General features: G+C 35.4%; 1 protein-coding gene across 1 annotated transcript in view; it reads left to right on the top strand.

Moving 5' to 3' along the window:
* The window catches only part of KPNA4 (karyopherin subunit alpha 4), a 53,616-nt gene extending 44,391 nt beyond the window's left edge, over positions 1–9,225 (top strand). The window contains exons 14-17 of the mRNA XM_059920470.1: positions 2,659–2,730; positions 4,438–4,600; positions 7,288–7,382; positions 9,125–9,225. Of these exons, the coding sequence (XP_059776453.1) occupies positions 2,659–2,730; positions 4,438–4,600; positions 7,288–7,382; positions 9,125–9,223 (429 nt within the window). The 3' untranslated portion in view covers positions 9,224–9,225. The remainder of the gene's footprint in view (positions 1–2,658; positions 2,731–4,437; positions 4,601–7,287; positions 7,383–9,124) is intronic.
* The last annotated feature ends 5,549 nt before the right edge of the window (positions 9,226–14,774 follow it).

Below are 14,774 nucleotides of genomic sequence, written 5' to 3'. Positions count from 1 at the left end.
CTTCTTTTCTTCCATGCTTCCTACAAACTGGTAGTAGAGGCTAATTTCCTATAAACTGGTAGATTGGGTTCAATTTTTAGGCAGAAATATTTAATGCACTAATGATTCACATGAGGAGAAACATTCTATCTGTCCTACATTTAGTGATATTTAGATTAAGTCAGCTCAGATGTTATCAGCCTGTTCCAGCCAATTATTATAAAGTTATTCATCATTCTTTCACATAATGGTTTTTCGGCAGTCATGATGATCATTACCTAGATCACTTATTATACAAGGAACTGCAAAATGATGACTTTGTAATTCTGCCATTCTTTATGTATTAACCATGATTCTTCAATAAAGAAGAATAAAGAGCTTTTCCTTATCAACTATTGGTTTACTCTAAAATATATTTCATATAGGAAAGGCAAGACAAATGTTTGATTCTTGCTCATTATCACTCATTTTTTGAATGACATGGTTCCCTAATGACCTCAAAAGGAGACGAGTGTAAAGTTTTTAGTGTCATTAAGGAAATGATGGATTTACATATGTGTATATTTTTTATATAAGTTTTAGTCCTTTGTAGTTATTCTTTCTGACGTTCAGGTTGTCCCTGACCAATGGGAACCTCTTAAATTTGGTGCCTGTGTCTTTTTTACATCACTGCAGTAGTTTTTGAGAGCTTCCTACCTTTTGGATGTGGTATGATTCCCAGGCTTATCTTGTATATTTTCTGATCTACACCTGGAATTAACTATTTTCCAGGGTGTCCTGGTTCCGTTTTGTAGCAAATGGTATTTAAAGATCATAGTTCAGGTACTAAGGATGATCATTGCTACAAGGTTGTCGTGGTATCTAGGCTTGAATGAACAAAATAGGTGATAATTTTTTTTTTAAAGAAAATGAAAAATATGCATGTTGTAATTTTATGAACATGAGATTCATAAAAAACAAATCATGAATGAACGGAAGCTATCCGATATTACTGGGTATTTAAGATAGCAGTGTTTTTATTTTTACTTCTTCGATTTTATATTTTTATCTCTTTTATGCTGGAAATCTTCCTAAATACATGAACATAATTATTTGACTTATATATTGAGATATATAATATAAAATCTATCAAAATAACAAGACTACATCGACACTAACAACATGATTACTCCACTTTTGAGATTTCCTTGAGGACTTTTTTGTCTTTAGGATGTATTCCATCAATGATGTACTTAAAAAATAAGGGCGCTTGAAATAATTCCTGTATGTGTGGTTAAGATATACAACTTGATATACAGTTAGGTTATTTCTGTTTGTTTTTTATTTGTGGAATTACTTTAGGTTTTGTTTTTTATTTTTATTTTTTTTATTTTAGGCCGCACTGTGCGGCTTGTGGGATCTTAGTTCGCCGACCAGGGATTGAACCTGGGCCCTCGGCAGTGAGAGCGCGGAGTCCTAACCACTGGACCACCAGGGAATTCCCTTGTTTTTTATTTTGTTTTGGTTATATGAAGCATTTATAGTTTCCAAGTAAAGAATAGGTACTTTGTTTTCAAGGTATATACACAAAGGTCTAACTTCTGTTTCTGTTCATTCCTCCCTGTTCTTTCCCTTCCTTTACCGATAATCGTTTTTATTAGTTTTTGGTTTATTCGTCTCTTGTTTATACTTTAAATATAAGGAAATGCCTATGTAAAGTTTTTTCCATGTTTTTTGCCAGGTTGTATTTAGGATTACTGGATCTACAAATAGACATATATGTAAATTTGCTATATAATGCCCATCCACCTCTAGAAAGGTTGTCCCGTTTTACACTCCTACCAGTCTCACCAACACATATTTGGGATTTCTCAGTCTGATAAATAAGAGTAGATATCCCACTGCAGTTTTTCTTTTTCTTTTTTTGAAGTATAATTGATTTACAATGTTGTGTTAATCCACTGCAGTTTTAATTTTCATTCTTATTTACATATTTTTTTCTTAATACATCCTAAGCATTTTTCCAAGTTGCTAGTCATCTTAACATTAGTGGCTGGTTATTATTTTATTCTTTAGATTTGCTATAATTAGTTATTCCTATGTTGTTTAAGTTGCTTTTACTTTCTGACTCTTATGTGCTGCTAAGACATTATATGGAAAGATAGATAATATTACTTTGTTTTGAATTATTTGCTTGGTAAATTCTGAAAGGTAAGATTACTAAATCATATATATGACTTTTTAAATGATTTTTAAATTTATTTTTTCAATTTATATTTGAAAGACAATATATGAGGGTAATGTCTTTATGACAGTCTCATTAATGGTGGGTATTTTCATTTTTATAACTTAATGTGTTTAAAAGGATACCTTACCCTTGACATTTCTTTGATTAAAGTACAATTGTACATTTCCTCTTTTTTTTTTTTTTGACTGATATTATTTTATTTTATCATTGACTTCATTTAATCTGATATCACTGAACAGCAATATCAAGTCAGTTTGTTGCTGGGAAAGTTCACAAAAAGGAATCTCCATTTGTTTAGGGTAATTTGAATTCAAAGCCTTATCTTTATTATATGTATATAGAAAGGCTAGAAGAAAACCTAGGGGAATAAGCAGTTGAAAAATCATTTCAGAAAACACCTTTTCCAGTTTACCCTATATTGCAATTTGTATCCTTTAACTTTGCTTTTACAGGGAGATTTTGGCACTCAGAAAGAAGCTGCATGGGCCATAAGTAACTTAACAATTAGCGGAAGGAAAGATCAAGTAAGTTCAGCTCTTATTTATTTCTCAAAACTGATAAAGTAACAGTACCAATAATTCTAAGATTTAGATTTTAGTAAATCATAATTTAAGATAATAGCAAGATAACAGGCATTCTGTGATATATAAAAGTGTCACCTTGACTTCCTTTAGTTATATTTCGTAGATGTGAAGTGTTTTCTTTCCAGCTTCTTGGCCTACAAGAATTTTCTAATCCGTGGTAAGATGAAGCACTTACGGTCAGGGTTGTTTTTTTTGTTTTTTAACAGTGTTAAAAAAAAACAAGACTTTTTAGGTTAATAGGGCAGAATGAAACTGCCTCACAGATTCTCCTTACAAATGAACAACAACAAAAATTGTCTGGCAGCAAACCAAACAAGGAAGTAAACTCAACCAGAAAGCAGGGACTGAGAACTAGGGTGAACAATGTGAGGTGCCTAGTGCATAAAATATAAAGAGACACTTAACTCTCATAGTTGTGCAGGTGACAAAGCTTAACATTGTGCCAACTGGCGAAAGAAAATGAGTTTTAAAGGACCCAGATATGGGGGACTTCCCTGGTGGTCAGTGGTAAAGAATCCTCCTTACAATGCAGGGGACGTGGGTTCGATGCACTACAACTACATGATGTAGTTGCACTACAACTACTGAGCTCGTGCACCTCAATTAGAGAGCCTGCCGCAAACTCTGAGCCCGCGTGCTCTGGAACCCGAGCGCCACAACTAGAGAAGAGAAAACCCACATACCGCAACTAAGACCCGTGCAGCCAAAACTAAAAAAAAAAAAAGGTCCCAGATATGTTTCACAGACAAGTAAAAAAGGATGAATTTGGAGCTGATAATTGTCACAAATAAGCTATAGACTGGTGGTGACCAGTGAATCCACTCAAATATGAATACAGAGCAGAATATAAATACAATATGTGGAAATAACTAAATAAAAAAATGATAGAAGAATATTTTGCAAATTTTATGGAACCAATAGAATAGCAAATTGAGAGGTGGCCAGGTATATATGAGTGCTAAATGTTATAGCAAAGAGAGGATGCTCTCACATTGAACAATTGTAGTTTTAAAAAAATAATCATCCAGCCTCTTAACTGATTTCATAATTTCTTAATGTTAGAAAGGATCTCTGAAGGAAGTACTCCTTATGGCAAAGAAATGTGTCATATGAAGTTGAGTGATTCCTTCATTTTCACTTTAGTTTTTTTTTCTAAGTTCATGAAAAATAAACATACTACATTAAAAAGAAAAGAAGGTTAGATTAATGTAGTCTAACTTAACATGTGAGAGGTGAGGTCATATTTCCATATTCAAGATTTTAAAGTCAAAATTATTCCAGTGAGGACTTCCCTGGTGGCGCAGTGGTTAAGAATCCGCCTGCCAATGCAGGGGACATGGATTCGAGCCCTGGTCCGGGAAGATCCCACATGCCACGGAGCAGCTGAGCCCGTGCGCCACAACTACTGAGCCCGGGTGCTACAACTACTGAAGCCCGCGTGCCTAGAGCCCATGCTCCGCAACAAGAGAAGCCCGCGCACCGCAACTAGAGAAAGCCTGCACGCAGCAATGAAGACCCAATGCAGCCAAATAAATAAATAAATAAATAGTAATGAAAATTTAAAAAAAAATTATTCCAGTGAGATAATAGGGTGCACGAATGAAGTTCACTTAACACGTATCATATCATGGTATTTTCATTCTTCAGGTGGCCTACCTAATCCAACAAAATGTTATCCCACCTTTTTGCAATTTGCTGACTGTAAAAGATGCACAAGTTGTGCAAGTAGTACTCGATGGACTAAGTAATATATTAAAAATGGCTGAAGATGAGGCAGAAACCATAGCCAATCTTATAGAGGAATGTGGAGGTAAGTTTATTATAAGCTATTGGTATTATTCCACATTTTAATGTTCTTTTTGTAACTACTTTTATTTTCTAACTAATACAGCACTTCTGTATTTTTCTGTCTTAGATAATCAAGTAACAGAATAAAGTAAATACTGTATTCTATATCTGCAGTCCTGCTCAGCTTCTTGCATATGCTTAGGTAACTGAATTGTTGCCGTGTATTGAACAGGCACTGTGCTAAGGTACTGGGAAGACAGTGGTAAACAAGACACAGTCCTTGCCCTCAAGGCATGTAGTCTAGTCGTGGAGATAAATATGAACTGATTTAATGTGCTAATTACCCTAATAGAAATGTACAACAAAAGGAAATACCCTAATCCATCCTGGAAGAAGCAGGAAGTGACACCTGAGCTGGATTTTGAGAGATGAATAAGGATTAATAAAGTAAAAAGGGATGAAAGGTGTTCCAGGCAGAAATAACACCATGAGCAAAGTCTGAGGTGAGAAATAGCATTCAGCAAATTATAAGTAGTTTAGTGTTGCTGAATCACAAAATATGAGGTAGAAACTGCCAACAGATAAGGCTGCAGACTTAGCCATTGACCAGGCCCCTGCAGTCTTAGAAGCTTTGTAGCACAGCATATACTTCAGGGCAGTGGTTCCCAAATCTGGCAGTGTACCAGAGCCACCAGGAAGGTAAACAACACGTCTCAGCTTTCAACCCTTAGGATTAACATGTAGACAGAACATGGAAGTCTCAGATGTGGCTGTGGAATAACATGTAAATGTTATCAACCTGGATAAGCATAAAAGTAAAGATCTTTGTGATAGAAGTTGAGAAGTAAATGAAAGGAGGGAGAGGTAACTAAGAGTAGGAGAACCAGTATCTTCAGCTTCCTTAGTAGAGTTCAGAGGCTTGAAAATTAGTAAGAAGTAAGTATTTTTAAAGTTACTAAAGTGACAAATAGAACAACAACAAAAAATGCATAATTATCAAGTTGGGAACAGGACATGGGGAATACTGTTAGGGAAATAATTAGGAAGGGAGTACCAGAAAAATTAAAAGCAGGCATTGTTAAAAAATTTTCCTACTTGTATGTTTTTTTCTTTTACCATATAAACATTTTAATTATTAAAAATTTATTTTTATATATTAAAATAAAAATATAGATCTTGAGCATTGCCTGTCTCACTGGAGGCGAGCCCTAGGAATATGTATCTTACAAACTTCCCAAAGGATTCTGCTGTAGGGTATGACAAGCCATTGGAAGATCTTACCTAGTGAATTGATGTGTTTAAATGGAGCCATGGGTATGAGGGGAATGGAACCATTAGAGACAAGCAGGAAACCACCTAGGTGGTTTCCATATATTGTGGTGAGGCCACAATAAATGAAGGCAGTGATAATAGAGAAAAAGGGGAGATGACAAGATTCAAGAAATGGATAGACTTTAAGGTTTTTGAGATTTGATTATAGAGTATTGAGGGTAAGGGGAACTTATTAGTCTGTCTCTCAGATTTCAAACTGTTGTTGAATATCACCAATAAGAATACGGTATAATAAACAGTGTAAATGAAGAATAAAAATTACAAGTAACAAATTGCAAATTTGTTAAATATTTAACAAATTTATTTAAATTTATTTAAATAAATTTATAACAATTTATTTAAATAGCAAATAACAAATTGTGTTTTGGATAGTTTGAGTTTTAGGTACCTGTGAAATATCCTTGTGGAATTATCATACATGTTTAAGATTTTCAACATGTGAAGCTCAGAAAAGAAATGAAGCCATAGATTTATAAATCCTCAGCCTATATGTAGTAGTTAAACTTTTTCATGGAAGGGCCCCATAAAGAGAGTGTGAAAAGTGAGAAACATGCCCAGAACAACTTCTCCACTTAAAGAATAGATAAAGGAAGAACACTCGTGACAGGGCAATTTCACTTTAATTCAGAGGCCTTAAAATTAATTATTACCCCTATAAAGCAAAACAATACCCAGTTTGCATATCAGTAGGTTAAGTTTATATATTCTGCCTATGATTTAATAAATTTATTAATATTTACAGGGAAAATTCCCTTTTCCCCTGAAATAGTGTGGTTGATCTTGATCATTTTTCATTATACTTTAATAGCTGTCTTAACATTCATATTTATTAATCACGAGTACTTAAAAGTTTTTTTCCTAAATGCTCACTAGAAAAACTTGGCAGATGCTACAAATTAGAAGGAATTTGCTTTTAACTTTTTTTTTCCTTGCCTCTTTGGGGATGTGTGTGTGTTTGTTTGTTTTTGGCCATGCCACATGGCTTGTGGGATCTCAGTTCCCCGACCAGGGATTGAATCCGAGCCACACAGCAGTGAAAGCCCAGAGTTCTAACCACCTGGCCACCAGGGATCTCCCAGCTTTTAGCTTTTAACAAAGCAATTTTACATGTTATTACTCTTTATAAACACTGATGTGTGTAGTTATTCTGCTGAGTAGATAGATGTCCCATTGCTTATGTTTATATGTAGTTAGACACTCAGATAATTTTTTAAGATAAATATGCTATATCTTTGTGCATAAAACCTTATTATTTATAAGATTCACCTTTAGAATAGATTCCTCAAAATTGGATTTTGTGTTCCCAAGATTATTGTAACTTTTTTGTCACTGCTTTTTAAATATTACCATTATTTCACTTCATAAAATTTCTTACAGGACTGGAGAAAATTGAACAACTTCAAAATCATGAAAATGAAGACATCTACAAATTGGCCTATGAGATCATTGATCAGTTCTTCTCTTCAGATGATGTATTTAATAATTTTATAATTTTCTTAGTTTTATGTATAAACATAAGTCTGGATGAAATGTAAGCTAGGACATATATGTATATATTTTGGGGGAATGGAATTGAAATAGGTACATGACAGTAATGTTACTTATTTCAGAAGTACAAATATTTCAGTATTTTAAAGTCCTTCAAGGTATTAAAAAGTAGTACTAGCTCTAATGGCAAAAAAAAAAAAAAGATAAGAATTTTTTGACAGTGGATAAATCAGGCTTTATTTTCCCTTGATGTCTTTATAAACAAAACAGTGAAACTAGTATATCCTATAATAAATCCATTATGACAATAATTAGTTAGTCTGTATTTGAATATATTGTCACTGTTATTTTTAGTTGGTGACCAAAAACTAATACAAAGATAAATAGATAAAATGAAAAAAATTATCAAGAAACATAAGTATTTCTTGTACTTATAATAATATATATATATTACTATGTAATGTAAGGTATAGTCCAGAAGAGTGTCTTCAGATTGTCAGTATGTGGTAGTTGAAATTAAAGAATTATTTTTAGTATCGCCTCTTTGGGAAAGTTAAATGTAAAATTAAAGCAGTTGTTTCTTAGAAAATTATAGTGATTATAGATAGAACCACCAGTGGATCTCTTGAATGATTTTCTCAACCTTTCAAAAAAAAAAAAATGGAATGTTATTAAATATTTTGTTAAGCATGCATGATTTGAGCATTAACTTGACAAGGATAATACTAAAGAAGAATTACAGATTATCAAGCTAAGTCCTATTTAGAATATAATACTAGTTGAAAAGCATACTTTTTTAAAGGTAGTTTTTGTCACATGTCTTAAAGTTGGATTTTTAGAAGTCCTAATTGATAATTAGGTATACCTTATATAAGGCCTTATGATTTCTGATACTTCAGTGTGCAGGTCTTGTTTACTCTGTTGCATCATGAAAAGAATAATAAAGATGATGTGCCTATTTATAGGAACTACACTATAGGTGCATAATTTTGTGGTATTTCAACCTTTAGATATAAGGCATATAGAAAGAATATTATACATTTTTAGCAGAGCTATTATTTTACTACTTTAAGCTCAAAAGTCATTTGTCTCCAATTGCTATTAAAAGATTAACCAAAGAATACACTTACTCTCCAAAAGTGGTAGCATTACAGTGAGTATACTCTCTGAGTTTGAGATGTAGGACCATCTCCAGTGTATTACTTCTCTTTCATTCTTTCAGAAGATATACGTTTTGCATATTCTCTTAAGTTTCCTCTCTTTTTGGCATCCCTTAAGACAAAGCCTTTATAAAGTGTTTCAGGTTTCTAAAGGGGTGGTAGGACAGTGTTGGCACCCATCATCTCCCATACTTTTTTTTTTTTTAATATTTTATTTATTTTTGGCTGCGTTGGGTCTTTGTTGCGGTGTACGGGCTTCTCACTGCGGTGGCTTCTCTTGTTGCGGAGCACGGACTCTAGGCGCGTGGGCTTCAGTAGTTGTGGCTCGTGGGCTCTAGAGCACAGGCTCAGTAGTTGTGGCCCACAGTAGTTGTGGGCTTAGTTGCTCTGCGGCATGTGGAATCTTCCGGGACCAGGGCTCGAACCCGTGTCCCCTGCATTGGCAGGCGTATTCTTAGCCACTGCGTCACCAGGGAAGCCCTCCCATACTTTTTAAATGGAAATAGTACTACAATGCTATTTTTTTTAAAACTAATTATCACTTTCTTTTTCCTTTTTTCCCTTAGATTGAAGAAGATCCTAGCCTTGTTCCAGAGGCAATACAAGGTGGAACATTTGGTTTCAATTCATCTGCCAATGTACCAACAGAAGGGTTCCAGTTTTAGAAAGATGTTGTGGAGGTTAGGTACAATGCAGCACTGAGATATATATATATATACACATATATATAAAAAGGTTTGATCCATCAAGCTTGGCTCATGGGATCTGCTGCTGCATTAAATCGGGAAAGAAAATGTGAAGATTTCATTTGGAATCACAGCAAATGCCCAAATGAGGTCAAGATGGCGAGTGGGTGCGAGTGAGAATGAGTGGCAAAATGTAACGAAAACTTTACATGAATGCTTATTTAGGTTGTTCAGAGTAAAAGGGCTACAGGTCACAGATCTTCAGTGCCTGAGGAGGAGCATTGACATTATATCAGCTGAGGGGAAAGTGCAGTAATGTCATCTTCAAGCCTTGTAAGCATAAAAGAGAATAGGATGCCCATATAAGTCAAAGGAAAATGAGCCCAGGCCTTGCTATGAAGCAGTGTGTGAATGGACAATGTTGAATGAATGTCTGGCTCAGTGATAGAGAGCCAGGTTCATCTTTGAAATCTAGGGCTCTTCATTCATGAAGCAGACTCCTAGTCGTGGAGTGACTGTGTACGAGAGTATGATTGTGCTGTATGTGAACGCATGCAAGCTTGATTTGCCTTCAGGGGGCTGATAACAAACCTAGTAAATCATCAAAGTGAGATCATAAGTGTTACTGTACACTGGACATGAAAACAAAGACCAGTTCAGCAGCAGACATTGGTGTACTCTGCAGCCTGTGTTTTCTATTTCCCTTCTTCCCTTTTCCCACCCCTCCTTTTTTTTTTTTCTCTCTTTTTTTTTTTTGTGGGTTTTTTTTTTTTTAGGTTTTTTTTTGTTTTGTTTTTAGGTTTTTTTTTGTGGGGTTTTTGTTTTGTTTTTAGTTTTTATTTACTTTACCTAGTACGGCTTTTTAGTTGCTTCTCAAGTCAGAAAACTTTCAGGAAGGTTTCCCTGTGCATTTGCACCAGATGAATGTTTGATGCTATGAAAAGCTTTCCATATCATCAAAACTAATTTGTGTAGATTTTTGCATGAAAAAAAATCATAAATTTCCCTCAAAATAGACTGTGTTGCAGTACACAAGTTACCATAATAGTATAAAACAGTAAAATGTGCTTTAAAAAGCCATCCTTTTCATTTTCAGAGATAACATAAAGATCTTTGCATGAGGTAAATCTACAGCCTAGTTCATTTTTAGATTTTGTTGAGTCCTGTAAAGAAGAAGAAGAAAAAAGTTTCAGTTGTGGTAGAATACCGTGCTGTGTTTAAATGTTACTTGTTTTCAAACTTTGTTTTCTATGAAAATGATATGGAAACTTCTAAAATGGAATTTGGTGCATATGTACTGCTGAATAAAGACCGATGAAGAGGTTTGAGTAGATGTACAAATCAAGTAATGGTTTGAACACCTTTAATAATATGCCTAATCTGTTCAATTGTTTTAGAATCTTTTTATCTTAGATGTAGGCAGCCATGAACAATCTATTTTGAGCCACTTTAGGGAGAAACCTTTGTATTTTTAAAACTTGCATAAAAGTTATGCAAGTGGTTTTTATAAATTGGAATAATACCTCAGTTTCGAGGTTATGCACACTAAATTAAATGTGACATAAATTAATTTGTACAAAAAGAACTCTTTATAAGGTGGCTCATTGTAGGAAATCCTGTGCCTTCCCCTTTGAGCACAAGTGTTGCATGAACAACAGTTTGCTATAAGAAACATACCAGATTAGCCACCATTAGCATCTATATCTACTTTGTGTTTAAAAATCAACTGGTAATTCTGAAACACTGTAGAATGGATAAAAATTATTTTGTGATCATAACTCTTTGTTGAACTAGAGTATTTTTGCAGCATTCCTTGTCATCAGAAACATGGTTAAAGTTTAAAACTAGAAGCAGCAGAAAACTAGCTTGTAAAATTTATCCAAGTAGAGTGCAGGCTAGGCTGTCTTGGGGAAATAAACATTAAAACTCAAAGCAATGTTTTACATGGGGCGTGTGTCTGTGCTGTGTGGATTTTTTTATATATTAGTGTCAAGTTAAGAGTAACTCAGTGGCTTATGTTTGCTTGTCTTTCATAAGCTTTTGATATAGACCCAACATTACAGAAGAAATTTCTTAAATTATTCAATTTCAGTATAGATGTATTAATAATCTAACTGACTGAATTTGTTCAGGTGACACCATCTTTGCTTCTACTTTCTCCCTGTCCAAACCAAGATTTTGACCTTCCTTCACCCCTCCAGCAAAATGGACTGAGAGAGACAACTTGAGCTATATTTTAAGTATTTCTGTAACTACAACATATGGTTCCAAATAGATTGCATACAAAGCATGGTTTTTACAAATGGCTTAAGTTACCAGAAGGTGGACATAATAGTACTTTGCATAATTCATGTTTCTTAGTAAACAAAAACCTGGTTCAAAGTAAGCCAGTGAGGTTATAATAGGCCAAATGATTTTATAGAATAATTTTCTTACAGATGCAGGACTCATGGCAGCTTGCTTATTCAAGGCCTGCAGGAGAATCTGATCTCAGCGAAGGCCCTAAGCTCTCTTTTAAAGGGCTTGCCTGATTAAATCAGGCCCACCCATTATAATCTCCCTTTTGATTGACCCAAAGCCAAACTGATTAGTACCTTAATTATACCTGCAACATCCCTTCCTCTTTGCCTTATACCATAGCCTAATCACAGAATGATATCCATCATATTCACGTATCCTGCCAACACTTGAGTAAAGGAGTTTATAAAGGGTATAATCACCAGGGAATCTTGAGAGCCACCTTAGAGTTCCTATACCACAAAGAAATATTAGTATTTAGAGCTGGAGCAGTTTAGAAGTGATCACCTGATATATTGCAAGCTTATTTTTAGATGAAGGTTACCTGTGAGACTCTAATGAAAACTTTGGACCGGCTTCCTTCCAAAATGCATATACATACAGTTTTAGGGGTTCTGTGGGAGTCTGAATTTCAGAATATGAATGAACTGTCCCAGTCCCGCAGTTCAGATGATAGAGTTGCGAAGAAGTGACTTGATCAAGGCCAGACAGCTACTAAGGGCTAGAGAAGACCCAGATTGTACCTTCCACACCATTGAAGCTATGCTTTCAATTACTGTTCTAAAACTGAGTTCATTTAAATTTGTGAGCCAATGCAGAAAAATGTTTATGCAGCTTTTCATATCTGTTATTTTGAGGAATGGCTAACACTAATTCTTAGAGAAGCTTGTGAGTTTTGAAATTACAGTTGACCCTTGAACAGTATGGACTTTGCAGGCCCACTTAAATGCCAATTTTTTTTTTCACTAAATACATACTACAGGGTCAACTGTACTTTAAATCATCTTTAGATTACTTGTGATACCTAATACAGTGTAAATGCCATGTAAGTAATTGTTAAGTACAATATAAGTGCTGTGTAGCTAGACCCTTGAACAAAGCTGGGGTTAGGGGTGCCGGCCCTCCGCACAGTCAAAAATCGAAAATCCTCATAACTTTACTGTTGGCCCTCATATTCGTGGTTCCACATCCAAGGATTCAACCAGCCACAGATAATGAAGTACTGTAGTGCATATTTAGTGATAAAAGTCCATGTATAGGTGAACCCAGGCAGTTCAAACCCATGTTGTTCAAGGGTCCACTGTATTTGATTTCTTTGAGTTTCCAAAAATTGATCTTTCATTATGGATATTAAGAAGGTGAACTACAAACAGGCCAATTTAGCTTGAATCAAAAAAGTTACTAGTTAACGCCTGAGGTTTAACGGATTATTTACTTCTTAAACAACATTTTAAACATTTAAGGAGAAAATGGTTTTTCTTTTTAACAAATAAGCACATTATTGAAGTGTATACTCTTTAAAAATATAAGTAATGAAATTATGCATATATGCCTTTAAATAAAATCACAGTGCACATTTATAGTCTTATTGTAATGAGTTAATTCCTAAGTTAAAGGAATATGAAAAAAATGAAGATTTGTAAAGCCTATATTCCAGTGTGATCAGAAGCAACTGAACTGTAGTGTCACGTATATTAACTATCACGTCAATAATATACAGGAAGGTAGATTGAATGTTTTTTCTCTTAAGACTTATCTAAGCAGTTCCATTAATTTTGAATATTCTAAATTCAGGCCCTTTAGGTGACAAATTTGGTTCAGGATGTCCATGCCAGGATGTACTGTTTATAAAATTGACTTGGCAGCTGCTACTTGGTGTATAAGAGCAGCTGAGTGTGGAGGAAAGTAAATACTGCCCTGCAGATTCTTTCTGATTTACCTCTTACCAGACGCCTGCACTCCTGTCTTTTTTTCTTTTTTTTTTTTTTAATTAATTAATTTATCTTTGGCTGCGTTGGGTCGTCGTTGCTGGGTGCAGGCTTTCTCTAGTTGTGGCGAGCAGGGGCTACTCTTAGTTGTGGTGCACGGGCTTCTGATTGCGGTGGCTTCTCGTTGCAGAGCACGCGCTCTAGGCACATAGGCTCAGTAGTTGTGGCACGTGGGCTCTAGAGCGCAGGCTCAGTAGTTGTGGTGCATGGGCTTAGTTGCTCCGTGGCATGTGGGATCTTCCTGGACCAGGGCTCAAACCCATGTCCCCTGCATTGGCAGGTGGATTCTTAACCACTGTGCACCAGGGAAGTCCCTGCTCTCCTCTCTTATCACTTACATTGTTGGCCCAGTTTCCACCTTCTCTCCACAAGTTTTGCATCTTTGCAGCTCTAAATATGTTTACTCCAGGTTAACTGAGTTTTTCCAGACTGTCAGTTCTTCCAGTTTTATTCTTCGTGAAGAAGATTTTTTATAACCTTTTCATTTCTTTTTGTTATTCAAGCATGAATCCTACTTCCAGATCATTCATTAAGTGTCCCATCCTCTCTAGTCCTCTGGTTTTTGAGCATTCCGAGCCACCTTTCCCCCATATTTTCTACATGGTTACCTTTTTACTGATTTTGTAATTGGATACTATAATGCTAATATCCAACACTTGGACTCAGCTTAGGAGGGTATTTCTCTTATCTTAAAAAAAACAAAAACAGGGAAAACGCCTGGCGGTCCAGTGGTTAAGACTCCGTGCTTCCACTGCAGGGCGCACAGGTTCCCTTCTCAGCCGGAGCGCTAAGATCCCACATGCCACACAGCCAAAAGTCATTTTGGCTCATAGTTGTGGGGTTGGGAAGCAATCGACATACCCTTAGTCTCTCCTGCCTTACTGCCGTACTTCTTGTTTCTCAGGGGTTGTCCCCCTGTCCAACTCATTAACGTAAAATTTATCTATTACCTATTATGGCTATTTTCTATCTCCAACCATTTCCCTTTGTACTTGCCAGTGTGCTCCCTCCATAAACAAATTACATTCTGCCTCAAATCTAGTAGCTCCCATCTACAAGATGCCCAATCTATGTAACCGTATAACTGATGCAGAGAAACTGGTTTTATCTTTTTTTTTCCCCCTTGAACCTGTTTAAGATGGTTATAGGAAAGCTGTTAAGGAGCTGTGAAGGTACCTAAATAGTAACTTTGTTCCAGTCTGAGTCAACTAGTGATGTACTGAAATTTTGTTTCCCTGTTCTCT

Source organism: Balaenoptera ricei, chromosome 4, assembly GCF_028023285.1.
Source record: "Balaenoptera ricei isolate mBalRic1 chromosome 4, mBalRic1.hap2, whole genome shotgun sequence".
NCBI lineage: Eukaryota > Metazoa > Chordata > Mammalia > Artiodactyla > Balaenopteridae > Balaenoptera > Balaenoptera ricei.
The sequence above is the reverse complement of the archived record's forward strand: the minus strand, read 5'-3'. Positions and strand labels throughout refer to the sequence as shown.